Raw genomic sequence first — 21,242 nt, 5'->3', positions numbered from 1 at the left:
TACCCCAAAGGAATAGGCAGCCCCCCACATATAATGACTGTTGGCAAGATGAAAAGACAAAACGTAGGAATGAAATAGATTCAGCAAAGTGAGGCCCGATATTCTAGACAGAGCGAGGATAGCAAAGAGAACTATGCAGTCTACAAAAAACCCTAAAGCAAAACCACGCAAAGGGAGGCAAAAAGACCCACCGTGCCGAACTAACGGCACGGCGGTGCACCCTTTGCGTCTCAGAGCTTCCAGCAAAAGAGAATAGCACAGCTGGACAGAAAAAACGGAAACAAAAACAAAGTAACACTTATCTAGCAGAGCAGCAGGCCACAGGAAAGATGCAGTAGCTCAGATCCAACACTGGAACATTGACAAGGAGCAAGGAAGACAGACTCAGGTGGAGTTAAATAGCAAGGCAGCCAACGAGCTCACCAAAACACCTGAGGGAGGAAGCCCAGAGGCTGCAATACCACTTGTGACCACAGGAGTGAATTCAGCCACAGAATTCACAACAGAGATGCTTCTGTTCTGTCTAGAAAGTCTTCATTCTCTTTGATGAGTTTCAAAGTTGCTATTCTTTCTTCCAGACCCCGCACCTGGGGCTGTTTTGTCGCAGAGAAGTTCTGATTGCTCGGTGATGAAACCATGTGCCTTCTTTTCCAGGAAGTTTTCGCCTGCCAAGCGAAATTATGATGTGGGTAATCGAGAGTTGCTGGCCATGAAGTGGGCATTTGAGGAGTGGCGTCATTGGCTTGAAGGAGCTAAGCATCGCGTGGTGGTCTTGACTGATCATAAGAACTTGACTTATCTCGAGTCCGCCAAGCGGTTGAATCCTAGACAAGCTCGTTGGTCGTTGTTTTTTGCCCGTTTTGACTTTGTTATTTCATACCTTCCGGGCTCTAAAAATGTGAAGGCGGATGCTCTGTCTAGGAGTTTTGTGCCCGACTCTCCGGGTGTATCTGAGCTGGCGGGTATCCTCAAAGAGGGAGTAATTGTGTCTGCCATCTCCCCTGATTTGCGGCGGGTGCTGCAGAAATTTCAGGCTAATAAACCTGATCGTTGTCCAGCGGAATGACTGTTTGTCCCTGATAGGTGGACGAATAAAGTCATCTCTGAGGTTCATTGTTCGGTGTTGGCTGGTCATCCTGGAATCTTTGGTACCAGAGAGTTAGTGGCTAGATCCTTTTGGTGGCCATCTCTGTCGCGGGATGTGCGTACTTTTGTGCATTCCTGTGGGATTTGTGCTCGGGCTAAGCCCTGCTGTTCTCGTGCCAGTGGGTTGCTTTTACCCTTGCCGGTCCCGAAGAGGCCTTGGACACATATCTCTATGGATTTTATTTCAGATCTTCCCGTCTCTCAAAAGATGTCAGTCATTTGGGTGGTCTGTGATCGCTTCTCTAAGATGGTCCATTTGGTACCCTTGTCTAAATTGCCTTCCTCCTCTGATTTGGTGCCATTGTTTTTCCAGCATGTGGTTCGTTTACATGGCATTCCTGAGAATATCGTTTCTGACAGAGGTTCCCAGTTTGTTCCGAGGTTTTGGCGAGCCTTTTGTGGTAGGATGGGCATTGACTTGTCTTTTTCCTCGGCTTTCCATCCTCAGACTAATGGCCAGACCGAACGAACCAATCAGACCTTGGAGACATATCTGAGATGCTTTGTTTCTGCTGATCAGGATGACTGGGTGTCCTTTTTGCCTTTGGCTGAGTTCGCCCTTAATAATCGGGCCAGCTCGGCTACCTTGGTTTCACCGTTTTTCTGCAACTCTGGGTTCCATCCTCGTTTCTCTTCAGGGCAGGTTGAGTCTTCGGACTGTCCTGGTGTGGATACTGTGGTGGACAGGTTGCAGCAGATTTGGACTCATGTAGTGGACAATTTGATCTTGTCCCAGGAGAAGGCTCAACGTTTCGCTAATCGCAGACGCTGTGTGGGTCTCCGACTTCGGGTTGGGGACTTGGTTTGGTTATCTTCTCGTCATATTCCTATGAAGGTCTCCTCTCCCAAGTTTAAACCTCGTTTTATTGGTCCGTATAGGATTTCTGAGGTCCTTAATCCTGTGTCTTTTCGTCTGACCCTTCCAGATTCTTTTTCCATACATAACGTATTCCATAGGTCATTGTTGCGGAGATACGTGGCACCCGTGGTTCCATCTGTTGATCCTCCTGCCCCGGTTTTGGTGGAGGGGGAGTTGGAGTATATTGTGGAGAAGATTTTGGATTCTCGTGTTTCTAGACAGAAACTCCAGTATCTGGTTAAGTGGAAGGGTTATGCTCAGGAAGATAATTCCTGGGTCTTTGCCTCTGATGTCCATGCTCCCGATCTTGTTCGTGCCTTTCATATGGCTCATCCTGGTCGTCCTGGGAGCTCTGGTGAGGGTTCGGTGACCCCTCCTCAAGGGGGGGGTACTGTTGTGAATTCTGTGGCAGAGCTCCCTCTTGTGGTCACAAGTGGTACTTCGGCTGATTCTCTCTGTGATCTTCCGTTGGTGTAGAAAAGTGGTACTGCGGCTTCTGAGTTTCCTTCCTCAGGTGAGATGGTGAAGTCGTTAGGTGCTACCCTATTTAACTCCACCTGGTGCTTGGATCCTTGCTTCCAGTCAATGTTCTAGTGTTGAACCTGTTTCCTCCTGGAGTGTTCCTGTGGCCTGCTGATCTGCATAGCTAAGTTCCTCTTTGCTATTTGTTTGCTGTTTTTTCTATTCCAGCTTGTCAATTTGTTTTTTCTGCTAGCTGGAAACTCTGGGACGCAGAGGGTGTACCTCCGTGCCGTTAGTTCGGTACGGAGGGTTTTGTGTTGACCGCAAAGTTGCCTTTTCTATCCTCGCTCTGTTCAGGAAGTTGGGCCTCACTTTGCTAAATCTATTTCATCTCTACGTTTGTCTTTTCATCTTAACTCACAGTCATTATATGTGGGGGCTGCCTTTTCCTTTGGGGTATTTCTCTGAGGCAAGGTAGGCTTATTTTCCATCTTCAGGCTAGCTAGTTTCTCAGGCCGTGCCGAGTTGCATAGGCAGCGTTAGGCGCAATCCACGGCTGCCTCTAGTTGTGTTGGAGAGGATTAGGGATTGCGGTCAACAGAGTTCCCACGTCTCAGAGCTCATTCTTATTTTTTGGGTTATTGCCAGGTCACTGTATGTGCACTGACCTCTATGTCCATTGTGGTACTGAATTACCAGCCATAACAATTTCCTCTTAGAAGCCGAGGGAAGGAAGCCCCGCTGGTTTTGTTTGTCCCATTCCCTCTTTACTAGGTCCTTTACTGCCGGAATAACAGGGAAGGCTCTTCTCTTCCTCTGAGCAAGCCCTGCAAACATTATGTCCTGTGTTGTTAAGGCTTCTTATGCATCCGTGCACCCCATAGTGTTCTTGACTGACTTGACTAAATTGTCGATACTGTCTATAGAAAAGCACTAAAGCCCCTATACTTCAGATGAGAGCGATGGTGAAGATATCTGTGAGGAGTCGGAACCCTTTCCTTGGTCAGTATCAGAGTCTGAACTGGAGATGGGGAGCACCTTTTTCTTTAACTCGTATGGCTCTTAGGTATTTTGGTCTGGACTAAAGCCTGAGGCTCCTCTCTTATCATCATACGAATGTCCGTTGATGTTACCGCCGCCTCCCCCTGTAGTGTTTTCTTGGTCTGAAAGTGGGAGGTGTACAGAAAGAAGGGAAGTTAGCTTAATAGTATGGTAGAGCCCAGCACACTCCTCTAGTGAAGCTTATACGGTACCAGTTCTGGAGGTCGAGATACAGTCCGAGTCCTGAGTGGGTTCAATGTTCCACCTCTCCAACTATTGTCTGTGGAGCCTCCTTCTCTGGAGCGCCCACTGTCTTTGCCCACACTATGCGCCTGCAGGTCCGCTGGTGGGTGCACCTCATGTTCACCTGGGGATGACATGTTTAGCACACCGGCGGATCTATAATTACTGCTATAGTTACCCAGGGCTTTTTGTTTTGCACATGTGTGGTTAATTCCCCGCCTTGCACTGACAGAACTGCCTCCACCGGCCCCCAGAAGCCATCCAAGTCACTTCTGGGGCACAGAGTACTCAGTGGTCCACCGCGCATGCGTGGCCCAGATTTTCTCTTCCCTGGCACAGCGGTGCATTAATGGCCTTACCGCAGAGTTGGGCGGCCGGTGCCCAAACTTTCGCTGCCGCACGAGCTAGGGCAGCCTCACTCGGACCCTGGCCTTGCACTATCAGCAACTGCTTCTGCCACCCATGGAACACGGCAGCTGGTCCTCCCGGATATGAGCCAAATGAGGGGGGAGAATGATGGACAGGGCTCCCCTGATGCTGCTTCTAGAACCGCAGCCCCTGCCGTTCTCAATTGACACTGCACAGGCGGCATGCATTGGCCCAGGTATTCTTTTCGCAGGTCCTTCGGTTCCCATAGGAACAGAAAACCAACTTTTGTTTCTGTAGGTTTCTTGTTCCTATGGGTGGATGTCTCTCATGTGGGTGCTGTCGGTGCAAAGAGTAAGGCTGGTTTCACATTTGCGTTTTTTGGTGCTGTGTTTTAGTGCAATAAACGCATGCTTTTTTTCCCTATAGTTAACATTAAAGACGCATGCTTTTTTTGTATGCGTTTTGCCGCGTTTGACGAGGTATGCGTCGTTTCTCTGCTTGCGTTTTGATGCAGAAATGCAACATATATTCACAGACGTTTTGCTCTCATCAATATAGTACACACCCCTCCTATATGGGGGTCAGAGTACCCATTGTACATAAATATCTCACATTTAGTGTGACCTGATAAATAAAGATGATCACCACTATGGTACTCCAATATAAAAAAACAATTTTATTAAATACAAAGATAAAAAATATATTTCAATATAAAATTTATGACCAACATGTAAACAGGGGAATAGAATCCACCAAAACAAGGGACAAAACAGCCATAGGCTACCTCACATACATCAGGATAAGCACTAGTATATAGAGAATAAATCAATTAAAGGTGACCCACTAATAAACATTGCCTAGATATATGGCCAAAAGGTAATATTACAAATTTACCAGGTACTGCTATAATAGCATATATCCTAATGAAAGACACTCTTAGCCTGCCTGCTCGCAAAAATGCTAAGCAAGGCTTAGATATGGCATAAACAAGATGGGCAATATAAATACAATAAGTGTATACCTTAACTGTGCGTCCTGAGTAGGAGCCCCGGCGTCCCTCTGCCCCGACGCGCGTTTCGCGTTCGCTTCTTCTTCCAGAAATGCAGATATATAGAAATGCAACATGTAGTAATTTCTAGAGGCGTTTTTTTGCCGCAAAAAAAGCATGCGTTTTTTTTGCGGCAAAAAAACGCATTGCTGTCTATGTAAACGCATGCGTTTTTAGCACATGCGTTTGGTTGCGTTTTTAAACGCATGCGTTTCCATAGAAAAAAACAAGTCTACACACTGATAAGCCACCCCCCACCTTCAAGGTGATAAAGGGATCCAAACACTATCCCTAACCCCCCACCATCAAGGTGATAAAGGGATCCAAACCTTAACCCTAATCCTAACCCTAATTATAACCCTAACCCTAGAGATCCAAACCCTAACCCTAGGGATCCAAACCCTATCCCCCCACCATCAAGGTGATAAAGGGATCCAAACCTTAACCCTAATCCTAGGGATCCAAACCCTAACCCTAATCCTAACCCTAGGGATCCAAACCCTAACCCTAACCCCCCACCATCAAGGTGATAAAGGGATCCTAACCCTAACCCTAGGGATCCTAACCCTAATCCTAACCCTAGGGATCCAAACCCTAACCCTAGCTATTTCTAGTGAGTTTTCTAGTTGATTTTGATGATTGGCAGCTGTCACACACTTCTCATCATGCGTTTCAAAAACGCAAACGCAGGAAAAACGCATGTAAACGCGTCAAAACGCCGCTTTTTTTACCGCATACGAAAACGCATGCGTCTTAAAAACGCAGCGTTTGCACACGTTTACATGCGTTTTTTTCACCACCTGCGTTTGCGTTTTTAACGCTGCGTTTTTAAATGCAAATGTGAAACAGCCTTAAATATACTGTAGCATGGCTAACGGGTGTGTGGTCGACGGGAGGTATGTGCCACATAAGTGCCTTGTTGCTGTAATGTAGCCCGGAGTATTTCTTTCTTGAACATAACCTTGTATATATATGTGTTTCAGGACCTGTGGTGATGTCAGACCACATGGCTAATCATGTGATGGGTTACTGGGTGTGGTTAGCTCTATATAAGACTGGCTAATGCTTTACACAGCAGATATGTGAGGAGGTGGAACCCTCCTGAGTGTGTCAAGGCTCCAGGACTGAGCCGGAAGGACTGGACACTTGTTTTTTTCTTTCCTGAGCCAAAGGCTATTTCCTTTCTGTTATTTTGCCATGTGGTTTATGATGCAATAAACCCTGTGAACTTTTCAAGGAACGTGCCTCCTGAGTCTCAGCCGTCGCACCTGAGTGAGTGAAATCCCTACAATACCTATAAAAGAGAAAAATCAGAGAAACTGAAAATTTTGCATTGGTCTCTTAATTTTTGCCAGAGCTGTATATCTATAATGGCAAAATTCAGTGTGAATGTGGTAAACAAGTTATGCAGCAGAATGGAGAGTGTAAGACATCCGTTGTACCCCAACATCAATAATGATCTGCAGTGAGTTATTGCAGTTATTGTGATAGATACAGTATTATTTCGACTATAAGACGCACAGCTTTGGGGTGGAAAATGGCAAAAAAAAAAGATTTTTATAAGATGGGGGGGGGGGGGGGTCCGTCTTATTGTCTGAATATAAGGTATCTTACCTGAGGGCTGGTGGTGGTAGAGCGGAGTCACAGGAGGCTTGGTCCCTTCCTCATAGTAACATAGTTAGTAAGGCCGAAAAAAGACATTTGTCCATCCAGTTCAGCCTATATTCCATCATAATAAATCCCCAGATCTACGTCCTTCTACAGAACCTAATTGTATGATACAATATTGTTCTGCTCCAGGAAGACATCCAGGCCTCTCTTGAACCCCTCGACTGAGTTCGCCATCACCACCTCCTCAGGCAAGCAATTCCAGATTCTCACTGCCCTAACAGTAAAGAATCCTCTTCTATGTTGGTGGAAAAACCTTCTCTCCTCCAGACGCAAAGAATGCCCCCTTGTGCCCGTCACCTTCCTTGGTATAAACAGATCCTCAGCGAGATATTTGTATTGTCCCCTTATATACTTATACATGGTTATTAGATCGCCCCTCAGTCGTCTTTTTTCTAGACTAAATAATCCTAATTTCGCTAATCTATCTGGGTATTGTAGTTCTCCCATCCCCTTCATGAAGTTGGCGGCGGAAGAATTGGGGCAATGCTGCAGTCTCGGCGTATCCCAGCGGTGCGATGCTGTGTGTTCGGTGTCGGCGGTGTGGCAGAGCATTGCATAATGGAGCAGAGTCCCATCCTCAGGATGCCAGCGGCAGAAATGTGGCGATGCTGCGGTCCGGTGTCTATGGTGAGCTGAGCCGAGTGCATCATTGGTTTCTTGGCTGCCATTTTTCTGAGGCCGCGCGTGTTGAGATTGAGATCTCGGCGGACCTCGGGATCAGGAAAATGGCTGCCGAAATCAATCTGCACTCGTGAGGCCTCCAGCAGCCATTTTCCTGAAGCCAAGGGCCGTCGAGATCTCAATATGCACATGTGCAGCCTCCGAGGGCCATTTTCCTGAAGCCCACAGCTTCAGGAAAATAGAGCACGAGAGGTCAGCCAAGATCTCAATCCGCACACGCGCCGCCTCCGGCGGCACACGACTTCAGGAAGATGGCCCCAGGGAGACCAATAATGCAGTACGCACTGCTCACCGCTGACACCGAGGTTCAGCATCGCCACACTTCTGCCCCTGTCGGTTCTCTGAGGGACGCTGCTACACCACACCCCCCAGTAAGCCTGCATTCGGACTATAAGACGCAAAATACGGTACTTATAAACACTGCTGCAACAGAATAGGCCTAAAAAAACATTATTGTCTAGCAAAAGTATGGTGATAGCCACCGCCACAACACAATGAGGACTGTACAGACCAATATCGGCTGCATGTGCTTAATAACACAGGACTCTTCCTTCATCAGTTCTCCTGGGCTCAGATTAAACCTTGGTTACAGACCAGCTTACCATATTACAAGGAAACCTGCAGGACAGAGACCCTGGACTGCTGGAAGATCAAACCAATAACAGTTAGTACATGGATAATAGGGGGGGGCATTGGGATGCATTTACATTACTCATCCAGGAGATCACGTCTATTCCAAATCCTTAGATGTCTAGGACTCAAGTAAGGGCTGGATATTATGGAAACTAAGGAAATACGAAGTCTGGCAGGTAACTTCCCCTGCCATTACCAGTGTCAGGCTTCTCATTAGAATCGCTAAAAGGGAAATGTGGATAAGCATTCCTGTTTTACTGATGTTACACATAGAGAGCCTCTAAACGAGTCATTAGTCCAGACATTATATATGTTTATATAGTATGTGTCAAATTTTTTTTTTTTTTTTTTAACACAGCCAGGACAGACTATCCAATCTGGGCTCAACCGGGGTAAAAAATAAAGGCTTAAAAGGCAATCTTCTCTGTGATATTTATATGCCCAGCCTGCCATGGAGCCAGGAACCCTATTCTATAGCTAGAGAAAAGTAGGTTTCTTCCTATCACAGAGGGTGATTATCTACTGTGAGGCAGTGGGACTATGGATTCCCAACTGTAAGAGTCCTGGATACAGATTCTTTATCTTAGGAGCCCTGACTGCTGTTAAGAGCAGCAAGTATGAGATCCTCTGCCACATGACGCAGTGCTGCTGAATCGCGACAAGGTACAAAAGAAGGCCATGATGCCGTCCCTGGTCAACATAATACAACAGACTTATGGGACAAGAATCTGTCAACCGGATGTTGATCAAGGAAACTAGTCAGATTGCCGTATGTGGAGTCGGGAAGGATTCTTTCCTTCTATCTCGTGGGGTTTCCTGCTCCCAGAACAGTAGTATGTCCTTTTATAGGATGAACTCAAAATACATATGTCTCCCTTCAAAGCTAACTATGAGAGAGACTTGCCCTTAGCAGTCAAGGGCAGTAGCTCAATTGAGATTTATGTTCCAAACAGAAGAAATGCTAAATTACGAGGCCAATCCAAGCATAGATGTTCCCTCGTCCAAACCCAGTTGCAAAGCATGAAGCAACCGAAGCTGGATCTGGGTCCAGAAACACGAGGACTCTATAACCAGAGTTGAGGCCAAAGACAAAATGTGAAGTGGTAGGCCGACGATACAAGGTGTGGCCACACTGCCGAAGTAACGAGGCACAAGGCAGAAGGTCTAAGCCAGAGGCAAAAAGCCCCAATGCCAGAGGTACTATGAAGCACAGAGGAACAATGGAGTACAGAGGCACCACGATGCACTATGAAGCACAGAGACCAGATGAAGTGCGTTGAACAGCAAGGTGGATTGCTGCTGAGGGGAAAGAGAAAAAAAATCTTTAAATCTTCACTTAGCGAGTGTGAACGAGCTGAGTGTGACCTGAGCGTAAGTGTGAACGGCGGTAAGTGTGACTTGTGATTCAGTGACTTTGGATTCAGAGAGTTTCCAAGGGAGGAATCGCGGTCTGTATTTTATTAATACTTTGTATTTATTTTTATTTAACGTTTGTGTGGTGCAATCCCCATTAGGAAATGTGCTCCACTATTGTTAATGTCATCCAGTGCACATCTTGCCACATGTATGCAGTCCTTGATCAGCCGGTCGAGGGTGCATACTGCTGTGCGAGATGTGAGCACATTGTGCATTTGGAAGCCCAGATTCTGGATCTAAATGTGCAGCTGGCAACACTGAGATCCATAGACAATATGGAGAGGAGTCTTCTGCTCACTGAGCAGACCCTCAATGGGATAGCTGAGGGATGGTAGGACGGAGCTGCAGGACAGTGAAGTAGCAAGCTGGGTGACAGAAGGCCGGGTAGAGGGAAGAGTGCCAGGGAGGCTAGTCCTGATCTGGCACACCCCAATAAGTTTGCTAAGTTGGCAGATGAGACGGGTGCCAGTACAGGGGTAGCACTGCTGCAGCCAGGCATGTCCTCTGAAAGCCGGAGGAGTGACTGCTCCAGTAAGGAGGGAAATAAGAGATCAGGGCAGGCCAGACAGGTGCTGGTAGTGGGGGTCTCAATTATTAGGGGAACAGATACGGCAATCTGTCAGAGACAGGGATCGTCGAACGGTGTGCTGCATACCTGGCGCTCGAGTCCGACACATCGCTGATCGGGTGGACAGATTACTGGGAGGGGCTGGTGAGGACCCAGCGGTCATGGTGCATATTGGCACAAATTACAAAGTTAGAGGTAGGTGGAAGGTCTTTAAAGATGATTTCAGGGAATTAGGCTGCAAGCTGAAAGCAAGGACCTCCAACGAGGTATTTTCCGAAATACTGCCTGTACCACGTGCCACGCCAGAGAGGCAACGGGAGATTAGGGAGGTTAATAAGTGGCTCAAGAGTTGGTGTAGGAAGGAGGGGTTTGGGTTCCTGCAGAACTGGGCCGACTTTCAGTTGGCTACAGGCTCTACGCTAGGGACGGGCTGCATCTCAATGGGGAAGGTGCAGCTGTGCTGGGGGAGAAAATGGCTAGAAGGTTGGAGGACTGTTTAAACTAGGGATTGGGGGGAGGATATTCATTTTATAGGAGGCAAAGATAGTACAGATAGAGACCTGGGTACAAATAAGGAAGTTGGGGGTGGCGGTGGCATGGGGGGTGCGGTTAGAACAGTTAATAATTTAAGAAAGAATAGGGGTACAGAGAGGAACATCAAGTGCATGTGCACTAATGATAGAAGCCTCGCCAACAAAATGGACGAAATAGAATTAATGTTGTTGGAACATAATTATGACATGGTGGGGATATCAGAGACGTGGCTGGATTAGAGCCACGACTGGGCTGTTAACTTGCAGGGCTGTAGCCTTTTCAGAAATGACCATACAGATAAGCGAGAGGAGGGGTGTGTCTGTATGTAAAATCATCCTTAAAACCCATCCGGCGTGATAATATAGGTGAATCTAATGAAAATGTAGAGTCCCTGTGGGTGGAGATAAGGGGAGGTGGAAAAATAATAAATTGCTGATAGGGGTTTGTTATAAGTCTCCAAAAATAATGGAAGCAATGGAGAATATCCTCGTAAAGCAAATAGATGAAGCTGCGACTCATGGAGAAGTGATTATTATGGGGGACTTCAACTACCCTGAAATAGATTGGGGAACAGAAACCTGCAGTTCCAGCAAAAGTAATCTGTTTTTGACAACTATGAGAGACAATTACCTTTCACAATTGGTTCAGGACCCAACAAGAAGGGGGGCAGTGCTAGACCTAATATTAACCAACAGGCCAGACCGCATAGCAAATATAAGGGTTGGGGGCCACTTGGGGAATAGTGATCACAAAATAATAAGTTTTCATGTATCCTTTAATAAGATGGGTAGTAGGGGGGTTACAAGGACACTAAACTTCAGGAGGGCAAATTTCCAACGGATGAGAGAGGATCTTGGTGCAATTAACTGGGACGATATCCTGAGACAAAAAAATACACAAAGAAAATGGAAGACGTTTATTAGCATCCTGGATAGGACCAGTGCACAGTATATAACGTATGGGAATAAACATACTAGAAATAGGAGGAAACCAATATGGCTAAATAGAGCTGTAAGGGGCGCAATAAGTGACAAAAAGAAAGCATTTAGAGAATTAAAGGAAGTAAGTAGTGAGGAGGCATTAAATAAATACAAAAAATTAAATAAATTCTGTAAAAAGCAAATCAAGGCAGCAAAGATTGAGACAGAGAGACTCATTGCCAGAGAGAGTACAAATAATCCCAAAATATTCTTTAACTACATAAATAGTAAGAAACTAAAAAATGACAGTGTTAGCCCCCTTTAAAATAGTCTGGGTGAAATGGTGGATGAGGATGAGGAAAAAGCCAATATGCTAAATGACTTTTTTCATCAGTATTTACAAAAGAAAATCCCATGGCAGACAATATGATCGGTGATAACAAAAATTCCTCATTAAGTGTCACCTGCTTAACCCAGCAGGAAGTACGGCGACGTCTAAAAAATCACTAAAATTGACAAATCTCTGGGCCCGGATAGGATACACCCCCGAGTACTGCAGGAACTATGTACAGTCATTGATAGACCATTATTTTTAATCTTTAAAAAGTCCATAATAACAGGGTCTGTACCACAGGACTGGCGTATAGAAAATGTGGTGCCAATATTCAAAAAGGGGACAAAAACTGAACTTGGTAATTATAGGCCAGTAAGCTTAACCTCTACTGTGGGTAAAATCCTGGAGGGCATTCTAAGGGATGCTATGCTGGAGTATCTGAAGAGGAATAACCTCATGACCCAGTATCAGCACGGATTTACTAGGGACTGTTCATGTCAGACTAATTTGATCAGCTTCTTTGAAGAGGTAAGTTCCGGACTGGACCAAGGGAACCCAGTAGATGTAGTGTATATGGACTTTTCAAAAGCTTTTGATACGGTGCCACACAATAGGTTGATACATAAAATGAGAATAATGGGGATAGGGGAAAATATGTGTAAGTGGGTTGAGAGCTGGCTCAGGGATAGGAAACAAAAGGTGGTTATTAATGGAGCACACTCGGACTGGGTCGCGGTTAGCAGTGGGGTACCACAGGGGTCAGTATTGGGCCCTCTTCTTTTTGACATATTTATTAATGACCTTGTAGGGGGCATTCAGAGTAGAATTTCAATATTTGCAGATGACACTAAACTCTGCAGGGTAATCAATACAGGGGAGGACAATTTTATATTACAGGATGATTTATGTAAACTAGAAGCTTGGGCTGATAAATGGCAAATGAGCTTTAATGGGGATAAATGGAAGGTCATGCACTTGGGTAGAAGTAATAAGATGTATAACTATGTGCTTAATTCTAAAAATCTGGGCAAAACTGTCAATGAGAAAGACCTGGGTGTATGGGTGGATGACAAACTCATATTCAGTGGCCAGTGTCAGGCAGCTGCTACAAAGGCAAATAAAATAATAGGAGCCCTGTGTCCAATTAGCGCTGGCTTCACTGTTCTCATCTTCAGACAAAAATCAAACAATAAAAGGAAGTCAAAGAGAAGTCGCAGCCCTGGCTTCCAGTTGATTTTCAATACGTTTCAGGGCAGGGACAGTGAAGCTGGGGCTGATTGGGCACAGGGCACGTGCTATGTAGCAACCTAATAGAGCCCCAGGAACATGATTGCTGATACCGCTGGAACAGCACTGACATGGAGGGTGAATGATTTTTTTGATATTTTAACAAGGCCAAACATGATAACAACCCATTTAAGAAAATATCTTTCAGTTTAAAAGATTTCCAACATTAAGAACATGAAAAAAGCTTCTCCCCAGAGTGAATTCTCTGGCATTTAAGCAAATCTGATTTATCGTTAAAACATTTCCCACATTCTGAACAGGAAAAAGGCTTCTCCCCTGTGTGACTTCTGTTGTGTTTAACAAAATTTGATTTCTGGTTAAAACATTTCCCACATTCTGAACAGGAAAAAGGCTTCTCCCCTGTGTGAGTTCTGTTGTGTGTAACAAAATTTGATTTCTGGTTAAAACATTTCCCACATTCTGAACAGGAAAAAGGCTTCTCCCCTGTGTGAGTTCTCTGGTGGTAATCAAGATGAGCTTTCTGGTTAAAACACTTCCCACATTCTGAACAGGAAAAAGGCTTTTCCCCTGTGTGGGTTCTCTGGTGTTTACGCAAATCTGATTTATGGTTAAAACATTTCCCACATTCTGAACAGGAAAAAGGCTTCTCCCCTGTGTGAGTTCTGTGGTGTATAACAAAATCGGATTTCTGGTTAAAACATTTCCCACATTCTGCACAGGAAAAAGGCTTCTCCCCTGTGTGGTTTCTCTGGTGGTAATCAAGATGAGCTTTCTGGTTAAAACATTTCCCACATTCTGAACAGGAAAAAGGCTTCTGCAATGTGTGAATTCTCTGGTGCTTAGACAAACCTGATTTCTGGTTAAAACATTTCCCACATTCGGAACAGGAAAAAGGCATCTCCCCTGTGTAAATTCTCTGGTGCTTACGCAAATCTGATTTCTGGTTAAAACATTTCCTACATTCGGAACAGGAAAAAGGCTTCTGCCCTGTGTGAATTCTCTGGTGCTTACACAAATCTGATTTCTGGTTAAAACATTTCCCACATTCGGAACAGGAAAAAGTCTTTTCAAGGGGAAAGCCATTTCCATATTCTGAAGGTGAAAATGGCTTCTTTGATTTAGGAGCAGTTCGTTTTTTAATGCTTATTTTACTAATTTGATTTTCCTTAGTCGTCGGTAATGAATCAGAAGACAGGACCTGTTTCAAAGGATGAGATGACAGACAGATATTGTGAAGGGATGATGGTATATCTGGAGTAATTGCATTCACTTCAATTGCATCCTGTGGGATCTCAAGATTATCTGATTTAAAAATTGAAGAAGATGTCAGCTGTCCCTCTGATCTCCTGGTACAGTCATCTGCCAAAAATAAAACCAATTATTTTTCAATTAAATGTCCTCAAACTTAATATTTTTGAATATTTCTATTTAAACTGTCAATAAAAATGGCAAGTTATAAAAAAAAAATGTAGTTACTTACCGATAACTGTATTTCTCTGATCCCATGACGATACCACAGAGAGAGAGGGATCCGCCCTCAGTGAGAGGAAGCCTACAGGTAAAAAAGGCGGTACCTTTTTCCCACATCAGTTGGTTTACAGAGCATTAAACAGAACTTCAGCTGAAGTTAAACCAAACAAATATTTTAATTCAGACTTATTAGAGGCACCGCATGACTAAACATTAATAAGTAATCCTAGTGTGCACACCCACACGTAAAGGAAGGGAATGTACGGGTGCCGTCATGGGATCAAAGAAATACCGTTATCGGTGAGTAACTACGATTTTCTCTTTCCCCCAATGACGGTACCACAGAGAGAATTTCATAGAATGTACATTAGAGGGGAGGACCACTGCCTCCAGAACCCTTCTGCAAAAGGTGAGGTCTGAAGAAGAGGTCAGATCTAGTCAGTAATGACTAAAGAAAGTAGAGGGAGAAGACCAAGTAGCTGCTCTACTTATCTGCTCAATTGAGGCTCTGGCTCTCTCTGCCCATGAGGTCACCACTGATCTGGTCGAATGAGCTCTGACCCCCTCTGGAATTGCTTCATTGCACGAGAAATACGAAAGGATGATAGCGTCTCTTATCCTTCTCGCCAGTGTGGCCTTTGATGCTTTATGTCCTTTATTTTGACCCTGAAAGCAAACAAAATGAGACCTATCCCTCCCTACAGTCCCTCGCGGCTGACAGATATTGGACCAGGCACTTCTTAACAACCAATGTGTGTGAAACTCCAAAGCTCTACTATGTAGTTGAATACATCCTGGTTTAATTCCCACTCCCCCTGCCTCAGCTGTGTTCGATTTAAAAATATCTGCGGCCTGACTTTCCGTGGCTTTGATGTGAAGAGCAGATAATGAAGCTAGATTGGTCTCTGCTAACAGCAGGATGGATTTTGTTACATCCATCAATGCTGGAGACCTGGTGCCCCCCTGGTGATTCAAATATGCCACCACCACCCTGTTGTCTGAGAACACCCTTACATGATGGGATTAAAGAGAGTCCAGAAAGTGGCTGATATGAAAGAACTCCTGGCGGTGAAATATCCTGTTTGAAGAACCAATTTTCTGCTCTTCTGACCAAGGACCTTGAGCAATTTGTCTGTCCAGATGCACCCCCCAGCCCAGGGGCTCGCATCTGTGGTTAGTGTTATAGATACTGGCCACACCCACGGGACACCCCTGACTAGGTTGTCTGGATTTACCAACCAAGCTAGGGAACGTATTGTTTTTGATGAGATTTTTAAGTGCTTTTCTAAATCTCCCTTTAAAACGAGACTGCCTTTAGTATCTCCCACTGAAGGTCCCTGGTATGGCTTTGGGCCCATCAGACCGCTGAAATACAGGCTGTCATTGATTCTAGTATGGACATTGCTTTGCGCAAGGTGATGACCGGGGATTCCCTCAGATGTGCTACCAGCTGCACCATGTTCAAAATTTTGACGTCTGGAGATGGCATTCTTGCCTGTTTGAGTCTGAGTATCATTATTCCTAGGTACTGCTGCATTTGAGTTGGAATGATCCTGGACTTTGCTAGGTTTAACAGCCATTCTAGGTTTGTCAGGGATGTCATCACTTTGTCCAGCTGTTGACTGCAATGGTGAGAGGATTCGCCAACCACCAGGAGGTCATCCAGATATGGAACTATCAGAATATTTTGTTCTCTTATGTGAGCCATGACCTCCGCCATTAGTTTCGTAAACACCCTCGGGGCTATGGCTTGGCCAAAGGGGAGGGCTCTGAACTGGTAATGTTTTAACTCCTCTTGCATCATTATTGCCACCCTGAGGAATTTCTGATGATCTAAGTGCATTGGCACATGGTAATATGCATCTTTTAAATCGATGAGTCATGAAACAAGACGGATAAAGCGCTCAAACTTGTCTTTATTGTCTCCATTTTAAATTGTTGAGTCACTAGATATTTGTTTAGTTTTTTCAAATTTATTATTGTCCTGTAAGTTCCATCCAGTTTTATCCGAAGAAATAGAGGGGAGTAAAATCCCATGCCTTTCTCCCAGTCTGGAAATTCTTGCAGGACATTTTTGCTAATAGATTCTGTATTTCTTTTTGGAGGCCTAGTTGCTCGGCTTCTAACCTTCCTTTGAGGAGTTATGACAAAGTGACGGGATGCGATAGTATGGAACTTCAGCTTTAGACCTGTTATTATATTTAAGATCCATGCGCTCCCCAATATTTTTTCCCAGGCTGGAAGAAAGTAGGCCAATCTCCCTCGCACCTGGGGCCCACCTTCATTGGGGTGGTTTTTTGTTTTCGGGTTTGTTGAACATGAACCCTTTCCCTCAAAATCTTTTATCTTCCCATCCCTCCTTTTGACCATTAGGGGGCTTTCTACGTATGAATCTCCTACTCCGAAAGGGCCGTCTATAGAACTGGTTGGAAAACCCAGGGAAAGCTTTTTTCTTATCCCCTGCTTTATCAAGAATGTCGTCTAGGGTTGGCCCAAATAAGAATTCTCCTTCGCAGGTAATGGAGTTTGGCATTTGTTGGTCGTGCCAGCATTTGAGTCATAGAGCCCTTCTCGCCGTGTTTGAAATGGAAGCGAATCTTGCCGCTAACCTAACCGAGTCTATAGAGGCGTCTGCTAGGAACGCAGCTGCTCCTTTCATTATTGAGAACGAGTCCAAAACTGATTCTCTCGGGGATTTATCTTTTAGTTGTGACTAAGTGGTCTAACCACACCATTAGGGCTCTCGCGGTGCTATGACTGGTTTTAATCAATTAAGTGCCTTTCAAGAATATTTCAGCCTTTTTGTCCAGGGGGTCTTTCAGCGTCCCCATGTCCTCAAAAGGCAAGGCAAATTTTTTGCAGCCTTTTCTCCACAAAAAAAAACAAACAGGGTCATCAAAGGGGTATTTTCTCTTTGGGGTCAGGAGGACTGTGTCTGAACTTTTCCATTCCTTTTTGATTAGGGATTGTATTTTCTCGTTTAAACAGAGGTTTCTACATTGTTAGTGGCTCAAAGGCTCTTGAAAAGCAACATGGTTTCCATAAACCAATCCAGCAAAATACGCTCTCCCAAAGTCAAATTTCCCCCTCGCTTCTGAGTTTTATAGTGTGCTCAAACCACATTTAGAGTCAATGTATTTGGCATTTACAGTCAAGAAACGGGGTGCTCACTGTTGAATGGGTGCTCTGGAGTAAAAAGTCAATAGATCAAAATTGTAGAAATGTATCTAACGTTTTGTTGTGCTTTAAAAAGAAAATCCACAATTTCAGATAATAGACCCATATGAATACAGATGTGTTTAAATCATCAACATTTCGGCGCATATCTGCCTTTCTCAAGATACATCTGTTTTTACAGGTGTAAAACAGAAATAAGCAGGAGGCGAAACGCGCGTCGGGATGAGGGGACACCATAAGCACAGGGTACACATACCCTTTCATTGCATTGTATGATATTTGGCTTCCACACTGGTCCACTCTAGGGGTTGTTTCGGGTCGCATACCTTCATCAGCATTTTTTGCCTATGTAAACAGAGGCCATTGTGCCGATTATGATTACCTTTTTATAGGTTCGTAATGTATTTTTTGGGCTGTATTTGCTGACTATATTATATGACTACGTGATATAATAACCGTTTTCTTGTGGACATTACCGTTTGGAATTGTGTCCAGATTGATTTGTTTCTCAGTGGAGTTACTTACTAATATTTACTATACATCACATTGTGTGTATAGGTATAGATATCTGTTATGAACTGGTGGTTTAGGAGCAACATGGGACGAGCTCTGAAGGAGGTGGTACCTGTACTGACCGCAGTCCCTAAGCTCAACACAACACTAGAAGTAGCCGTGGGATGCTCCTGTCACTCCCTAGGCACCTTGTCACAGTCTGAGAATTAACTACCCCTAAAGATAGAAACAGGAAAACTATCTTGCCTCAGAGAAAATCCCCAAAGGATAGATAGCCCCCACAAACAATGACTGTGAGTGGAGAGGGAAAAGACATACACAGAATGAAACCAGGATGTAGCACAGGAGGCCAGTCTAGCTAGATAGAAAGGACAGGATAGAATACTGTGCAGTCAGTATTAAAAACTACAAAAATCCACACAGAGTTTACAAAAGTCTCCACACCTGACTAAAGGTGTGGAGGGTAAATCTGCTTCCCAGAGCTTCCAGCTTAACTGAATTAATCCATACTGACAAGCTGGACAAAACATAGAATGCACAGAACGAATAAGTCCACAACATGTGGACAGAAAAGAGCAAAGCAAGGACTTATCTTTGCAGAACTGGTCAGGATATCAGGGAAATCCAAGAGAGATGTGAATCCAACCAGGAATCATTGACAAGTGGCACTGGCTGAAGGGAAGAGCCAGGCATAAATAGCCGAGCAGAAAGACAATCAGTGGAAGCAGCTGCAGACTGCTAAATCCAAGGAGCAGTCATTCCACTTAAAACCACTGGAGGGAGCCCAAGAGCAGAACTCACAAAAGTGCCACTTACAACCACCGGAGGGAGCCCAAGAGCGGAATTCACAACAGTACCCCCCCCCCCTTGAGGAGGGGTCACCGAACCCTCACCAGAGCCCCCAGGCCGATCAGGACGAGCCAAGTGAAAAGCACGAACCAAATCGGCGGCATGGACATCGGAGGCAACAACCCAAGAATTATCCTCCTGGCCATAACCCTTCCACTTGACAAGATACTGAAGCCTCCGCCTCGAAAAACGAGAATCCAAAATCTTCTCAACCTCATATTCCAACTCTCCCTCAACCAACACCGGGGCAGGAGGATCAACCGAGGGAACAACGGGCACCACATATCTCCGCAACAAAGATCTATGGAAAACATTATGAATGGCAAAAGAGGCTGGAAGAGCCAAACGAAAAGACACCGGATTGATAATTTCAGAAATCTTATAAGGACCAATAAACCGAGGCTTAAACTTAAGGGAAGAAACCTTCATAGGAACATGACGAGAAGACAACCAAACCAAATCCCCCACACGAAGCCGGGGACCAACACACCGACGGCGGTTAGCGAAACGTTGAGCCTTTTCCTGAGACAACGTCAAATTGTCCACCACATGAGTCCAAATCTGCTGCAGCCTGTCCACCACAGAATCCACACCAGGACAATCAGAAGGCTCAACCTGCCCCAAAGAAAAACGAGGATGAAAACCAAAATTACAAAAGAAAGGTGAAACCAAAGTAGCCGAACTAGCCCGATTATTAAGGGCAAACTCGGCCAACGGCAAGAAAGCCACCCAATCATCCTGATCAGCAGACACAAAGCATCTCAAATAGGTTTCCAAGGTCTGATTAGTTCGCTCAGTTTGGCCATTAGTCTGAGGATGAAACGCCAAAGAAAAAGACAAATCAATGCCCATCCTAGAACAAAAGGCCCACCAAAACCTAGAGACAAACTGAGAACCTCTGTCAGACACAATATTCTTCGGAATGCCATGCAAACGAACCACATGCTGAAAAAACAATGGAACCAAATCTGAGGAGGAAGGCAACTTAGGCAAAGGTACCAGGTGGATCATTTTAGAGAACCGGTCACAAACAACCCAGATAACAGACATCTTCTGGGAAACAGGAAGATCCGAAATAAAATCCATGGAAATATGCGTCCAGGGCCTCTCAGGGACCGGCAAAGGCAAAAGCAACCCACTAGCGCGGGAACAGCAAGGCTTGGCCCGGGCGCAAGTCCCACAGGACTGCACAAAAGCACGCACATCACGCGACAAGGAAGGCCACCAAAAGGACCTAGCAACCAAATCTCTGGTACCAAAAATCCCAGGATGACCAGCCAACACAGAACAATGAACCTCACAAATTACCTTACTTGTCCATCTATCAGGAACAAACAGCTTCCCCACTGGACAGCGGTCAGGCTTATCAGCCTGAAATTCCCAAAGCACCCGCCGCAAATCAGGGGAGATGGGAGAAAGAATCACCCTTTCCTCAAGAATGCCAACCGACTCAAGGACTCCAAGAGAATCAGGCAAAAAACTCCTAGAGAGGGCATCTGCCTTAACATTCTTAGATCTTGGAAGATACGAGACCACAAAATCAAAACGGGAGAAAAACAGGGACCATCGAGCCTGTCTAGGACTCAGCCGCTTGGCCGACTCAAGGTAAATCAGATTCTTATGATCAGTCAAGACCACAACGCGGTGCTTAGCTCCCTCAAGCCAATGTCGCCACTCATCAAACGCCCACTTCATAGCCAACAACTCCCGATTGCCGACATCATAATTGCGTTCCGCAGGCGAAAACTTTCTGGAAAAAAAAGCACACGGTTTCATCAAAGAACCATCAGAATCCCTCTGAGACAAAATGGCCCCTGTCCCAATCTCAGAAGCGTCAACCTCAACCTGAAAAGGAAGAGAAACATCCGGCTGACGCAACACAGGGGCAGAAGTAAATCGGCGTTTAAGCTCCCGAAAGGCGTCAACAGCCGCAGAGGACCAATTCGTCACATCAGCGCCTTTCTTAGTCAAATCAGTAAGGGGCTTAACCACACTGGAAAAGTTGGCAATGAAACGGCGATAGAAATTAGCAAAGCCCAAAAATTTTTGAAGGCTCTTCA

The 21,242-nt window shown here is 45.1% G+C and overlaps 1 protein-coding gene across 1 annotated transcript in view; it reads right to left on the bottom strand.

Moving 5' to 3' along the window:
- Nucleotides 1-11,326: 11,326 nt before the first annotated feature.
- The window catches only part of LOC138663563 (oocyte zinc finger protein XlCOF22-like), a 36,015-nt gene continuing 26,099 nt past the window's right edge, over nucleotides 11,327-21,242 (bottom strand). The window contains exon 7 of the mRNA XM_069749809.1: nucleotides 11,327-14,532. Within this exon, the coding sequence (XP_069605910.1) occupies nucleotides 13,379-14,532 (1,154 nt within the window). The 3' untranslated portion in view covers nucleotides 11,327-13,378. The remainder of the gene's footprint in view (nucleotides 14,533-21,242) is intronic.

Source organism: Ranitomeya imitator, chromosome 2 (assembly GCF_032444005.1).
Source record: "Ranitomeya imitator isolate aRanImi1 chromosome 2, aRanImi1.pri, whole genome shotgun sequence".
In the NCBI taxonomy this organism is placed as follows: domain Eukaryota; kingdom Metazoa; phylum Chordata; class Amphibia; order Anura; family Dendrobatidae; genus Ranitomeya; species Ranitomeya imitator.
Note: the sequence above shows the minus strand (reverse complement) of the source record. Positions and strands in the feature narration are given on the sequence as shown.